Here is a 15,965-nt window from a genome sequence, read left to right as displayed (position 1 = left end):
AGTTACACTGGACAGTAACCTGGGTGAGTCCAGCACTAAGCAAGAGCTTGATCACTAATAAAGTGTCATATCTAGTGCACCAGCAAAGTTCATAAATTATCTTCATCCCAGTGTTTTCAACCTACTCCAGTTCTTAAAGTTACTGTGATTTGTGTCACTACAGGATCATGCAGACATAACAGTCAGAGTATAGCAGCTGAGGTGTGCTCCTGAGTGGTAACTCCCTCTCCCATTTTAAGGTACACTTGTCCATAGTCTTACTCAGTAGTACCCAACCTTTGGGACTCGTGGCAGCCCTTGGAAAATGTCAGTTTTTAGCTTTCACTCATTTGTTGATTACAGAAAAACAGCAGAGCAATTCTTCTGTTGCAAAGAACTCAGAGAGACCACAACAGGTTAGAATGTTTTTGACACTATCGATTCCTATTTGAAATTTCTGGGTTTATCTTGTGAATCATATGTAAGTGTTTGCTGTGGCACCTGGGTTAAAAATCACTAGTCTAACTGATGTTCCTTCAGTGTGGCTCTCTGTCCCCCTCCAGTGACCAAACTGCATAGACATTCATGAATCTGCACAAACTTGCAGCTAAGAGACTGAAGCTTGTACTTTGAGATCCAGGGTTCCAAGTTCAGCCCTTTCTGCTGATAACCCACCAAGGACATCATGTTACAATTTCAGCTGAGGATGTAAATCCCATCCATAGTTTCTGGATCCTGCACCGAATGATCCAGTGGAGCCAATGTACCTGGTAACAACTCAACTGCTGTAACCCCTGCTTGGCCCCTCCAAGCTACTGTTGCTGTACAAGGACTCCTTTTTGTGCCTTTGGTTACTGCATCTTCTTGGGAAAGAAGGCACTGGACAAGTCTGGAGCAACAGCAAAGGATCAGGCCCTTTCCCCACCCAGCTTTGTATGTGCATGAGAAGAGAGATACTGGGGCTGTGTGCTAGTGGGAAGATGAAGACAGAGAAAGTGAGAGAATGGTTTTGAGTCTGGGAAGCAGGATGGATTTGTTGTGTGGTTTGTGGGTGATGAGGTTGAGTTTGGAAGAGAATTAACTCATATGGTATGGGCAGTAGGCCCACTTGGATGTTAGTGCAAACCAAAGGTCATCACGTCCATGACTAGCAATCAGTCACTGGGGACTGCAAGCACTCTTTGGGGATAATACCAAGTGCAGAAAGCACAGCCACTGCCTCCCAAGATTTCCTTAATCTAATGATGAACTAAGTACAGCACTAGAGAAGATGCACTGACTCAGGGCAGTTGTAATGGCATTGCTGCCTTTTGGTAATAAAAGTTTCATATTCAATATAACTCTGGGTGATTTGAATAGTTTGAGCCGTAGATAAGAATAATTTTTAGCAACTCATAGTGAGCCTAATTTGCTGGGAATCCTATTAAATGTATGGCTGGTGACTGTTAAGGAGCTGAGAGGTCGACTCGCATGTAGCACCCTGCCACTGCTGGCTGGCTTCATTGATGAACCCAAACTGAAGTAAGGTAGCTGAATAGCTTATAAGTATTCATACAAAAAACTAGAACTCTTGGTTCCAAAATGATACCTTTTATTAGACTAGCTGGAAAATGGCAAGAAAATTGTCCTTTTCTGCAAGTTTTCGGGAGCAAAGTCCCTTTATCAGGCTCTGGGAAAAGTGTTTATGGTACAAGATGGTAAAAAGTCCCCGTAGGTAGGGAATAAACTTCATTTTTGCACAGAGGGAGCTGAAGATGGAAGTCTGTCCCTCTGGATCCATGAGTGTCTTTGTGAGCTGGGTTGAGTAGTGCTTTGACGTGCTGATCAGGTAGAATTCCTTCCCTGGAGGTGTCAGATGGCTGGCAGGGAGGCAAAAAAACTTCCTTGATGTTCTGCAATGAAGTTTAAAATCCAAAATCGACTAAAATTCGGCATCTTCCATGTTTCAGGAACATGTATAAATATTCAAGCACGTTAGCATATGCTTCTCCAGTCATTTTGTTTCACTTTTTTTTCCAAACAGAGGTAGTCAACAATGTTGGTCTGTGATAGTTGAGTTACCTTAGCCATTTCTAATGCTCTTAATTGTGCACTCAGCTCTTCACCAATGTCTGTGCTTACTGTATCTTTTTTTTTTTCATTTAGTTAGTTGGCTATTGCTCTTCTAAGATTAAATACTAGGGGAAAAGTTCCTGCTCTAGGTTACCATGCAAGAAAATCTAGTATTTTTTTTATGTCTCTAGAGTCATTCAGTATTAAAGCAAAATCCAGTCTTGCATTTCCATTACAAAACACTTCACCTTTTTTCTAGGAGCCAATTATCTGAATGAACTTTCTTTTGTTTACTTGACTTCAGAATCTGATTTTTATTATGGCTTTTCTCTTTCTTACAAGAGAAGTCTGGTGTGGTATTTCTGAATGTCAGGCAGACGATTTGATTATGTTTGACTTTGTTCAACTTTGACTTCTCTAGCATTTCGCCGTCATGTAAATGATTAATCTGGACAAGTCAAATGGAAAGAGCCCTGATAGCCGAGAAGAAGGGCTGTTATCAGATTCTGATCCTCCTCTTAGTGTGCTAGCTAGATTAGAGGAAAGATACAAACTCTTCTGTCATTACCTTTTACACATTTGCCACGCTTTCTTATACCTAATCTTAGAATGATTTGCCAGCCACAAAATGATATATTTGTTACTAGTTTAGCATTCTCAGAATGGATTTTTTGTGGGCTTTTTAGACTGCAAAATTAAAAAAAAGAATTCTCTTTATACAAGGTTTCTGGCTGAATATTCATCTGATGTCTCTGAAGTCCTATTCAGTCTGCCACTTCTGGTCTAGGCTACCTGGTCTAAGTTATGCAAAGGCCATTATTTTGCTCCAAATGACAGAGATGAAGAAAGGTGTTTTACAGGGGATGGTCTTAGGTTTCATCAGCTACTGGCTATAATTTCATCCCTTTATGTACCTCTGCAACTGGCATAATATAGAGCAGTTCTAGGCTTGATTTACCACTTGGGAAGGCTTTTATGACTGGGTAAAGATTAGGGATTCCTGACTAAGTGGGACTCATCAGGAATATTCTTGCCAAGAAAATGCTGGTTAAGTAATTCATGGCTAGAGATATCAGTATGTCTGAAACAATAAGTAGTGTTTCAGTGGTGATGCCTTTGTCCAGTCAGCCTTGATTAAAAAGAGCCTGCTAAGAACAGGAGTTTGGTGCTTGTAGAATTGATATTGTTGTGGTGCATTGGTTGAAAATCCAAGTTGGCATATAAATGTGTTTTTTTTCTTATGCTACAGGCAAGGATTTCTTAGGGTGATATCCTTTACTGGACCAAGTATGTAGTTGGGAAAAAGTTAGAGAAGCTTTTGAATGCAAGGCATTCTTCCTCAGGTCTGAATGGCTTGCATTCAAAAGCTTGCCCAATTTATCCAAACTGTATACTTGGTCTAGTAAAAGATACCTCCCTAAGAAATCCTTGCTGCTGACATAATTTCTGAACCATCATGGCTACATCACCCTTATACTACTTTTGTTTCTTATCCCATGGTGGCATTCACTGTACTGAAAACATAGCTTATACTGACATCTGGTGGCATTTTGTTGAACAAAATCTTTAGTTTTTGAAAAGACAGCAAAATTTTGTTAAATTTAATAGCCTTACAGTTATTTTTATGTGCTGTGACGGCTCGTTTTAGTTTATTGAAACTTGGAAGATTTAAAGGCTTTTTAAGAATTTAAGACAAATCCAGCTTACATTGCGACTAATAATAATATAGCAATGCCAGTGCTCATAGCAGGAGCATTACATTTCTATTATGCTATATTTAGTTAAATAGGTAAGAAAGAGTTTCAGTGCTATGTTTATAGACTACAGACAATTTATAGACAATTTCATTGGTCAGGATACATTATTAATAATATTCTAAGAAATTATTTTCTTCAGTGCTCTTCACACAACAGAAAGAAGGTGGGAAACCACCTATGAAGGTTATATTCCTCATATCTTTAAAGTATGTTTTAAAAAGTGTGAAGCAAGGTTGCAAAACTGAGGGTATGGACAGACAACAATTGAACTGCTCCAAAATGTCACTGGCTAAGACCTAGTTAACAGTTGCTGCAGGAGTCTGTGCTCTGTTTTCATTGTTTAGGAAAGTAAGTAATGGCTATATGTGCAATTTAAAATAGCTCTTTGTTTTAAAGATGCTGTGCTATACATCTCTGATTTAATTAGTCTATAAAAGTGCAAATGTACACTGTCTTCTTTCAACTTTTTGGCCAATGCATACAAACTCCAGCAGACAGAATTTTCCCAGAATACGTCCCTGCTGAGAAAGGAGCAAGAAGCAGAGGTCACTTACAATTACAGTGATTGTAAATGCGTCCCTTCCTTCCTTAGCTCCCTAATTCAAAAAACACTTACAGTAATAAGTGTTTGTTTAAGACCCAGCTAGACAAAGCCTGGGCTGGGATGATATAATTGAGGATGGTCTTGCTTTGAGCAGGGGCTTGAACTAGAATCCCTTGCCCCCTAGCCCTGCTGCCCCTGCCCTCCAGCCCTGCAGTCGCCGCCAGCTTGGAGATGATGCAGGAGCTGTGGAGCCCGGCGCAGCTGTTTGCAGCCTGCTTGCTGCAGCTGCCCAGAGCCCAGGCTGGCTACAAATAGCCACGCCGGGCTCCGGAGCGCAGTCACCAGCTCTGTGCAGTGAGCAGGGGAGAGACCGTGGTTGCGCTGCCTCAGGCCCCTCCCCTACCACACGCTCCAAGGCGCACGTGCATGCGCTGGTACAGAGCTGATGCCTGGGCTTCAGAGCCTGGCACAGCTGTTTGCAGCCTCTCAGCTGCAGCCGGCCCCAGCTCTGGGTAGCTGCTGCCAGCCAGGAGCCTGGGCTGCTCCCAGCAGGCAGCTGGGATGCTGCAAGCCCTGCTGGGAGCAGCCCGGGCTCTGTCGCTGGCAGCAACTACCCAGAGCCAGGGCTGGCCATGGTGTGCCAAACAAAATGGCCTCACGTGCCATGCTTGGCACGGTGCCGGGGGTTGCCAACCCCTGGACTAGATGATATCCTGAGATCCCTTCCAACCCTAATTTTCTATGGTTCTATAATATGAGTGACATCTGTCTGGCTTTTTTCCCTTTTGTTTTTTCTCACCAGACATCCCTTGGGCCTAATTTGATTCTATGATGTGGACAGATAAGCTAATGCAACTGCAGGAGAATGAGAGGGGAAGGGGAGCTAGGGGTAGGGATAGGGAACTGTAGTAGAACGTATACCTCAAAATAACTCATTTGTATGTTTCCTTGTCTGTATTGTCTATTGAGACAGTAAGGTCATTCAGGTACCATACTTTTCTTTGTACAGCATATATCACATTTTAGGTGAGATAATATGAGAAATGATTTTGGGAATTATAAGAAGAAAAGAATGTGCAAATAATAATAAAGATGGAAGGATTTTTGTGGGTGATTATTTTGTTGGACCAACTTAATGGTTGGGAGAGTTTGAAACAAGCTTTTGGATTCAAGGCACCCTTCTTAAGGTCTGAAAAAAACAGGCACAGCTTGACCTAGTCCATATATATAATAAAATGCTTCTGTTGCCATCCAGCAATAGCACGCCTTTCAAATCCTTCTCAAATGTATGGTTGCTCTGTTTGTGTGCATATTGCTGTGCAGTCCACTTTAATGTAAATATAAATCTACCTTTAACTTTCATAAAGGGTAAATTACTTGAATAGCTTGTAAGGGAGCAATATATTATTAATCAGGTATTATTTTGAAACAGTCCTCCTTGAACTGGTTCAGTGTGATTTATGGATGCCAAGCTTTCTGTAACTAGTATCTGGTTAGTCTTTCAGGCATCCCACATTTCACTGCTCTTAACTCTCGCCCCCCTTCCAAGCCCCTGCAGGGAAACTAGTTACTCTAGTATGCATCTGTGCTGTCCCAGGCTGATTTGGGTTGGGGGGGGAAGGGGTGGTCAGGTATGTAAAGGTCAGGTGTGTAAAAAGGTTGCTTCTGGGTTCCAAGAGTGCTGGGTGCTCTCAGGGTTGCCCAGTGTCTGCAGCTTTTAAACAGCAGTGTCCCCCAAGATATTTGTCAGTTTAATTCCATTCATGGCAATTGATGTGGAGACCCGGAGCATCCAGCACCCCAGGACCCCAGAAGCAGGTTACCCCCTCTGCCCACCTAATCCCCCCACCCCAAATCTTCCTGGGATGCTCCAAAGCTTTGTTAGTTGCCATGAATAGAATGAAATTTATAAGTGGCTTGGGAGGAAAATGCTGTTTAAAAGTGGTAGAGACTGCACAGCCCCTAGAATACCCAGCTTCCCAGGGGTCCAGGCATCCTCCCACCTGGCCACCCCTACACAAAGTTTTCTTAAAACAGAGACCTTGGGCAGCCCCTGGAGCACCCAGCCCCCAGGAAAGAAGAAACAGGGGTCCAGGTAGCCCCACAACCAGCTAGCCACCTCTTCATCCCAGATCAGCTTATGATGCACAGAATGAACTAGGACAGAGGTTTCCAAACTTTGTCTTTTTGTGTACCCCTTCCAGATTAACCAACTGCCCATGTACCCCTACCAGCATACATTTTATATTTTATCCCCTTAAATGCCAGTTATTGTTATAATGAAAATTAAATCCACAGTTGCACAGTTTCTCCTGCACAACCTCCAGAAAAGTCTTGTGTGTTTCCAGTGGTAGGTGTATCACAATTTGGGAACCCCTGTACTAGGGTACATTGCCAGGAATTTAAGTAAATTCAGGGGTGTGGCTTGGTGGAAAGTTCCTTTTAAAAATGATGGCAATTCCCTCAGAGCACCCAGCTCCTGGGAACCCAGAAGCAGGGGTCTAGGCAGCAGCTCCCCCCCCCCCCCCCTTCCATGGGTGCCCCTGCTCAGGGTACCACCACACATATTTTGGTAAAGTGCAGGAATGGTCTGTTTTGAATTCAGTGAGAAGGAAGATCAGACAATTGCAATGAAAGGCAGTTGACATCTTCCTTAGCACCCAGCCAATCAGGGGCATCTTTGCTGAGGGAATACTAGGGAAACTGGGGAATTGCCACTGGGAGGCATTTGGTTTGGATATTCACTACTACCCTCTGGTGGCTGTTTGACAACACTGCAATGCCTAAAAGATGTTCTGCTTAAAACTCTTGGCAGCATATGTGCAGACACCTCTAAACTGGGTTAATTGTGAGCTGGTTCCCAATCAGTGACATTCTTGGAATAGTTCAGGTGTTATGTCTGTCCACACCCTGTGTGTACATATTTCTTTGCAGTCCACTTCACATCAAGGGCGGACTACCTGAATAGCTAGTTGAGGAACAATATATTATTATCAGGCATTTTAATAAATAGCTAATCAATTGTTATAGAGCCTAGCAAGCCAATGAGCCCATCATTGCTTATAGCGATGTCTTATAACAGCTTGTTAATGCACCCATATTATAACATACTAGTAACATTTATTAATGATTTATTGATCCTTCAATGATTGCCTAGAAACACAATCAGCATGAAGTGTGATCATTCTACGAAGCTGTGCCAGACAATTGGGAAGCTTATGGTTGGCCCAAAAAAGGCACTTTTCCCTTTGAGGAAGCCAGTTCTCTGACAGCTTAAAATCATCTGGATACCCTGGTTGCCCTGTACTCACAAGGAGTCTCATTACTTTGGGGAGACTCCACCTTCGGTTCAGAGGTCTGCATTAGATCTTTTTTTTTGGAGATTTGTACCTCTGGCATTTTTTGTGTTAACATCCTCAACCGCATCTATTTTAAGTGAAAAACGCCGAATTGTACTCAAGTCAGTTTGAGTTGCGTACACAGAAATTGGCTTCAAGTGAGAAGCATTTTCAGTCATTAGGTTGATAGTAAGCAGTGGACCAAATCCTATGTTAATTACACAAGTGTAAGTAGTCCACGGAGTAATCCCAGTACTCTCTTGGCAGAACTGAGATAGAAACTGACTCTGTAAAACCATCATTTTTAGTCCTTTGTCAGTCAAGATTCCCACTGAAACTAGGTGAGAGTTTTGGTTATGTTAGACTCTTGTCTTCAAGTCCTTTATTACAAATTTAGAGAGTCTAGATATGAACTATAGTAAATATAGGTCCGTATTAAGGATTTATGTAAGTGTTGTTGTATTGCTACTTGCAGACTGGTGTTCAAATCATTGGTGGAATGTTTTACTTTTAAGGATGAAAACTGGAAAGAAAGCCAGTCTGAATATGTAGCAGGCAGCTAGAATAGATTATAGTCGCATAACACAGTTGCTGTGCCTGTCTGTGGCCTGCTATGGATTTTTCATATTTTGCTTCATTTCTGTTCTAAAAGAGGAACAGTTAAATATGTCATCTCATATTGTGTAATGTTGCTTAGTAATATCTAATATCACCATCGGCAACTAAAAGGGAGATTTATATTTATACAAGCTATAAATAGAGAGCTTAGCAAATCAATCAGTGAGCAACTTGTCCTTGCTGGCAGTAAGCTATTTTAATGGCATTCATGTGCTTGGAAAGACTCAGGAGCCAAAATTGCTTTGTTTTGTGAAGAATGAAATATTAAGATGTAATATGCTGTTCAGATGCTGGTTGTCTGTTCTGTGGCATCTTTGGGAAGAAGTCAAGTTATTTGCGTTTGCTATAGCTGTGTGGAAAGGAAAAAAAGCTTTCTCAGAGGGCAACATTGTTCTGTTTACCTCTTTTGGATGTATTTTCAGAGCCAAATGCTTGTATATTTTGTTGTCTTTCAGCAATGGGTAGAAGGGCTCGGATCCATCATACATAACTTCAGAGCTAACAATGTCAGTCCGATGACATGTCTGAAGAAACAGTAAGTTCTCCCTCCTACCCCTTGTTCATATTTTCCTACAGGTGCTTTCTTAGCTTATCAGTTTTGTTCTTGCTTCAAAAATGAAGTCACCAAAACAGCCCACTTGAAACATTTCCTGAGACTTCAAATCCTCCCAGAGATAATGTTGTTAACCTAGTTGAGGGTTCATATTTCACTGTAACCATAAGAATTCCCCTGCTTATTGCCTGGCATCTGCCCAAGAGACATTGGAAGAGAGTTACAAGTGTTCATTTAATTTATCTGGATTGTGATTTTAATTATCATCTTGTCTCTTCTTTCCTTGATACACGTAGATAACCCCCATAGGGGCTTCTGCTTTTGAAAGTTGAATAGATATACCAAGGAGGAGAGTATCTACCAAATGATATGCTGATTATTCTGGTCTGAATAGTGCTTTCACAGCACAGCTCTATATTATGGAGCCACTTGCTTTATGGAAGCACTGAAGATTAGAGGTGCACCGATACATCGGTCCAATATCAGATCGGTACCAATATAAAGAAAATTGGTTGTATCAGAAATCAGCCCAATGCAGCTGATAATTTGGCCAATAAATGCTTGTGTGTGCATGCAAGCGCAGCTTAGCACACAGGCAGCGAGGAGCCCAGCTCAGCAGCATGGAGAGCTGCGTGCAGCTAGTAAGTCTGTTGTGGTGGAAGGGGAGGGGGGAGAGAAGGGGCATGGGGGGACAGATCAATGCCCCCCTCAGTGAGGGTGGGGGCAGGCACTGCCAGGGCAGGGTGGGGCACAGGACAGAGCCATAGCTCGTCGGGGGTGGGTGGGGGCAGCTCCCACCACTGCATGCACCCTGGGAGGGCACAGGGAGGGTGGTGCCCCCAGATCTGCATGGGGCAGGGTGGGTGGATTGCAGCTGAGGGCTGGAGCTATGGCTGTGCCAGGCTCTTCTTGGCAGGGGCTGGGCTCAGGGAAGGGGCTTCAGCCACCCCAAATTTTGCTGTAGCCCTGCTCCCAGTGCTGCAGCTGCACATCTGGCGCAGCCCCAGCTCTGCCCTGCCTCCACCCATGTACCGGGAAGAGTTGGGGCTGTGCTTGGCACACAGTGGTGCTGTGAGCAGGGCTGTGGCAAAATTTGGGGTAGCTGCAGCCCCCTCTGTAGCCCCCTTCCCAAGCCCAGCCCCCCCAGAAGAGTCCGATGCAGACTGGCTCCAGCCCGCAGCTGCAGCCTGCCCGCCCCTCTCTGTGCAGATCTGGGGGCAGATGCTCCCCCTGTGCCCTCCCGGGGTGCATGCAGCAGTGGGAACCGCCCCCGCGATGAGCCGAGGCTCTGTCCTATGCCCTGCCCCACCCTGGCTGGGCAGCATCTGCCCCTGCCCCTTCCCTCACTGCGGGGGGCATTGATCTGCCCCCCAATACCGTTTCCCTTCCCCCTCCCCTTCCATCACAACAGACTTACTAGCTGCACACATTTGTATCAGAAATTGGATTGGTAATGGCCAATATGTCTCCTTAAAAATCAGCTATTGTTATTGGTCCCCAAAATCTATATCAATGCACCCCTACTGAAGATGGAGACAGTGTCCTTCTAAGTTCCCTAGGGCAGTGTTTCTCAAACTTCTTAAAGTCATGGGGCTCTTTCATATCATTACTTCTTCCATGGAACCCTCACCCTGTCCTAAAGACTGATGCAGAGCCAGGCAACCTGGCCCAGCAGTGGTGGCACACTGCCTCCAGCCCACTCCATCATTATCCTTAGTCTCTTTGTGGTCTATTGCAGAACCCTTAGTGGCAGACTACAGTTTGAAAACTACAACCCCAGAGCACTGGGGAAGTCAGCACTCTGCTGTCTCTCACTATTTATGAGGTGCAATATCCCCCAGCCCCTGGGAAGCCAGTGTGCAGGGTAGTGAGCCTGTGGTCCCTGTTCAGTTTTGCAGTGTATGCCAAGGTAACAGTTCTTATGTTTCCCTGAGTACAGGAACTGGAATTCCACCTGGTCCCTGTACTGTGTATGGTTGGTAAGAGGCACAAGCCATCTGCTATGACATGACTTCTTACATTTCAGCATTAAAAAGTAAAGAGTTAGGATCTCTCTTGGTATTTGTACTCATTATCAAAGATGATAAGCACCATCAATTTAAGTACCTGCTTTTAATTATATAAATAAAACTTAAAAATAATTTCATTCTAAATTTCAGCTGGATGAAGCTGGCATTTCTGACAAACACAAGTGGTAAAATTCCTGTTCGGAGGTAAGCATGATGAAAGAGCGCTCAGGTAATGTTTGTACAATGTTTATAAAGCCAGATAGTCTTGTCAGTTATATGTGTATAATAAATCAACACAGGAAGTAAGGCAGCATTTTTTTCTTTTTCTTTTTTATCCCTTCTTTGTAAAACAACTAAAACTCTTTAAGGAAGCAGTAACTTTACCTAGAGGGCCCTATCCTGTGAAGAGTTGAGTACCTTCAGCTCACTTCAAAAGCCACTTGTCACTAAGGACCCGGATCCAAACTACAAGCAATCAGCAATGAGTTTGTCCATAGGAAGAAGCCAAGTTATAAAACATTTGTTAATAACATAAAACAAATGCCTCAGGGCAGTGTAAATAAGGTAATGGGTACATTTGAATTGGAAGAGGCAGTTTTGACTGAATTATTCTTTCACTGACAGACACTGTTAGAATAATATTTGCTTTCACCAGATAGTGCACAGTCTGGGGTTGCCTGTTGCTAGACATCAAACAGGAACTTGTGGAGCCAACAGTCTGTGTTGTAAGCAGCTGATTTTACTTTTCCTTAATGTTTGGCTCACTGGGGCTCAACCTCTAGCCTGCAGGCCAAATCCAGTCTGCAGGCTAGAGGTTGAGCACCACCATTCCTCCACCATAACACTGCCACCGTTCCTCCACCATAAATTTCCAAACCTGTAGGGAGACCCCGCTGCAAGTCGGATGGCATGACTTCATGCACCAGATTGCGCTGGCAAGCAGAGTCACTCCAGATCGGGTGCACAATACTGTGCTGGTGCACTAGATTGCACTCATGAACCAACTCCACAGACTGATTCCATACAGGATCAGGACCACAGACTGGCCCTGTCTGTGGAAACTAGTCTGTGGAGTCTGAAGTCCTCATCTGGCCCACAGGACTGAAAGGCTGAGAATTACCGGTCTAGTTGTATGGCGTTTCTCTCACAAATATGCTTAGGAAAATTATCAATGGATTTGACATCTCCCCTAGTTACACATAAAACGAGTAAAAGTTGACACTTTTGACAGTATCGGTCCATATTGCTTTCTGCCACAGAGCAGGAATACCTCATGGAGTTACCCTCCTACAGTCTCCTGCCATGCATTTTTTCAAGAGAGATAGAGTTTGCAATGAGCAAAAACCAGCACAGCCTGCTACGTTGCCTGCAGCTCTCCTTGGTTGCACGTTTCAAGAAGTGCAGCCAGGAAGAGCGCATGAAGGGAGTATATTTATCTATCAGCTTTCACAAGCCAATCCCCTGCTTGTTCCTCAGTCTTGCACCAAAGTTCCATGGATCATCATCTGTTTAGTGCTCCTAGTTCTGAAGCAGGTTAGGCACTGGAAAGCAATGCTACAGAGGCTGACTTTCTGCCCACAGACACATACAAATTTGCATGTTAGGACACATATGGAAGCAGAAGGTAGTTGGCAGTAACTAGGGATGTGAACTTACCTTGTGCTAGCTATTCCACACTAACTCTCCATATGGTTGGTCACTTCTAGTGTCCACCAAATTATTCCTTCTTACAATAATGCACCTCACACTTACTGCCTGCTAAGAGTGTCTACCTTAGCAGGAACCTTTATCACTTAAATAACTTGTTATCCTAGATTTACACACTTTCTATACTAAACTCTCACTTAGAAGTGAGTTGGCATCTCATGACCTGACACACTTAAAATAAAGCCAAAAAGAAGTCCAGTCTTTTGAGTGAATAATTAATATTCAGTATCCTATTTAATATGTAGACCACTAAGCAGGTATGCCAGTAGAAGGGTTGAATTTTCCATACACTGTGGTGTTGTTACTGTAAATATGCCAATTTAGACATTACTGGTTAAGAACACTGTCTGTGGATTTCAGCCAGCAGCACTCTCTGGCATGGAATTTTGTTCTCATAAATCCACACAATCACTCAGCAGTTTGTTATAGATCTTGATCCTGTTTCATACTTTATAGAACAGAAACTTGGAATTCCTCAGTTTCTGAAACTTCAAGGTTAGGGACAGAAATTACACATAAACCGGTATAAGTGATCAGAAACCGGTTCAAATCTATAACACAACAGAAGTTCAGTGCACATAAACCACTATCAAAATGGCTGAAAACAGTTTAAGATAAACCTGAATGGATATAGTATCAGACTGAACTGATTTACGTTAAGTCAGTTTATTGAAATTCTGTCCCAGATCCCTTCAGATTCAAGTTAACTTGCAGCCCTCCAGCATCCCAGGATGCTTTGCACCTCCCCCTTGAGCATGGGTGACCTAACCTTGGCCCAAGCTGTCTGCTTCAGCCAAGAAGGAAGGTGTGCTCTAGCCCTCCCCCCCCCCCCCCCCCCCCCCCCCCCCGGCTTCTGGCCTGGGCCACTGCAGGTGCATGGCTGCTTTTCTGGAATCAAAAGTGAATGTCTGATTACTTGCTTATCAGTTCAGTCTATGCAACTTAGACTAACGTGCAAAGATTGAATTCATTCAGCCTTGGGCTTTTTGACTGCCTGTACTCAGTCCAAAAGAGAACAAAAGCAGTGCTTGACTTCTAAGAGAAATGCAGTAGTGAATTTAGTGTCACCCTGTTAAACTTCAAAATAGGGTACATAGAATGCACATAATTCTCATTTGCTTCATCGGGAGTTGTAGGTGCTCAGCACCTCTGAAAACTAAGCCACTTATTTCAGTGGCTGTACTAAAGTGTGACAGATTTTTGTGGGGGCTCACGAAAGATATCTTTAGTGAAAACACCACCATGTCCCTGTCTTAGAGAATGAAAGAACCACTCCCTGAGGAGCTTCCCTAGAGCTTTTGAGGGTGAGTGGCCTTCCCATTGCAACATGGAGGGCCTCAAAGGAATTGGTAAGGGGCAATTTTCTGGTACTGATATGGTTGAAAATACAGGGGTCTCTTATAAAAATGAACATTAATCAATAGATTTTCTACATTTTTGTATTGGAAGGTCTTATCTATTAATCTAAATTATCCTAGTTTATACTAAACTGGATTTAAAAACTGATGTAGTTTAAACTGTGAAAAACTCTGTGTAGACACACTTGCATAGGTTTCAGACTATCCCCATCATTTCAGCTTGTACCTGTAAATGTGCCGCTACAATCAGTGGTGAAGAAATACTTTGAAACTTTTCAGAAAAACTGCACTGTGAAACATGACAGAAACTCCTACAGAAGTTTGCTAACCAGGGATCTCCCCTGCTTCAGCAATAACCAAGTTCTCTTTCAAAACCTGGAGATGAGAATACAAAGAAAAGCCACTATGTCTGCTGTATTCTTTGATGAAAATAAAAGATAATTTGACATTTAAAGAGAGTTGTCTGCATCCACAGAATCTTGACTCGATATTTCTCCTTAATTGTTTATACCAATATTAAGAGGTGTTTGACACCAACCACCTGCTTTCTGAGGACAGTTTATTAGAGTAGATGTACAATTCCTAGTGGACCAGAGACAGCTGATAAATTTTGCAGCTAGCAATCCTCCACATCCGAGAGGTAAAATGTTATTAAAAGTTTGGAAGGTTTCGAAAGAGAAATGCCTGGTACTTTAAAATAATGAGTGCCTAAGGTTAGACTCCTAAGTAGATACTTCAGTGGGAGTGGGTTGGAACTCACCCAGTTTTAAAATCAGGTCATTTATTTAGGTGCCTAACCGGGGCATAGGGATCCAGCTCTTTTTAAAACGTCTTGGCTGAAAATTGGGGAAAATATAATTTTCTCGTTTAGATCTTCGGCTTCCTTCTCATTATTTTAGTTGTAGAAAAATATTTACAGAAATCATTTAAAGTGTTTTAGAGAATAAAACAACTTTGGATTGCTATGGAAACAAATAACAGCAAGTTTGTTTCACATCTTTCACTTTCTGAATTTATTTAGTATTCACAATACTTACGACAAGCCTCTGCAGATTCACTTTCTGATAGAGGGTTGTGTATTTTCAGCGGATTATGGTCATGTAAAGCTTGTGTTAGGATTAGAAACAGATATGGGCACAAGCTTCTGTATTTATATTGAAGTCCAGAGTTGGCAAGTTGTTAGACCCTATTTTTGTTTCAGTTTTTTGGAGAGACAGGAAGACTGGCTGTGGTGGTTTTCCCCTCAAAGTCTGTGGTTATTTTTGGTCATCAGAAACATTTATAACAACAGACCTCACATTAAAGATACTGGATAGCACAAATTTCTTGGATTATTTTGTTTCAAGTAAGAATGAGGCTGTCAGTTTCATGGATAGTGAAATAATGCAGCTTTTACTGAAGGAACTAGATTATAGAAGTCTTGATGGAAATGAGGAAGATGTAGAATTAGTTTTGCGTGTTATATCTGGAAGAGAAAGAGTTTTAATGGAAGTCAAGTATAACTACCAGTAAGTCAAGGAGCCTTTTGAGGAAAGGAGGTAGAGAGAAGATTGAGTAGCAAGCCTGCTTACTGGAATGCTGGTCTGGGTTGAGGGGGATCGCTTGAACAGAAAGGAGAAAAAGAACGGAATGGGAATGAATTATGGTTACTCTATGGGACTGCAGCTTTCAAGAGAACAAACTAAATCTAAAAGGGAAGGAATCACCACTATGGATGTAGAGAAATCTTGAGCTGAGTCCTGTAATACCTGCCCTGTTTGTAGAGCATGTTGTGCTTTAGACACAGTAATTTGTCTGCATTGAGCTGAAAACTGCCAACAGAATAATGTGCAGCACAGCTCTGTATGTCAGTATATTGAACAAAACCCTGAGCTCTTTGGGCAGTTCATTATTTTGATAAATCTGGTAATAGGTAGCTTACACAGAGAGCAGGCAGGGTATTTCTGCTCTGTGGAACTGGAAGCAGTGTTACAGCTGTGCTATTGTACAGCTGTCACTGGAAGTGCTTGCATCAATCAGTTGAAACCAGAGAAAATGTAGGGAACTGGAA

General features: G+C 42.8%; 1 protein-coding gene across 6 annotated transcripts in view; it reads left to right on the top strand.

Annotated features, from left to right (window-relative positions):
- The window catches only part of PLCB4 (phospholipase C beta 4), a 353,722-nt gene that overhangs the window by 231,864 nt on the left and 105,893 nt on the right, over positions 1 to 15,965 (top strand). For all 6 annotated transcript variants that reach the window (XM_019500820.2, XM_019500821.2, XM_059720203.1 and 3 more), the window contains 2 exons: positions 8,744 to 8,823; positions 11,001 to 11,054. In XM_019500820.2, coding sequence (XP_019356365.1) covers positions 8,744 to 8,823; positions 11,001 to 11,054 — 134 coding nt within the window. The remainder of the gene's footprint in view (positions 1 to 8,743; positions 8,824 to 11,000; positions 11,055 to 15,965) is intronic.

The sequence above is a fragment of the Alligator mississippiensis genome, chromosome 1 (genome assembly GCF_030867095.1).
Source record: "Alligator mississippiensis isolate rAllMis1 chromosome 1, rAllMis1, whole genome shotgun sequence".
Lineage (NCBI taxonomy): Eukaryota > Metazoa > Chordata > Crocodylia > Alligatoridae > Alligator > Alligator mississippiensis.
The sequence above is the reverse complement of the archived record's forward strand: the minus strand, read 5'-3'. Positions and strand labels throughout refer to the sequence as shown.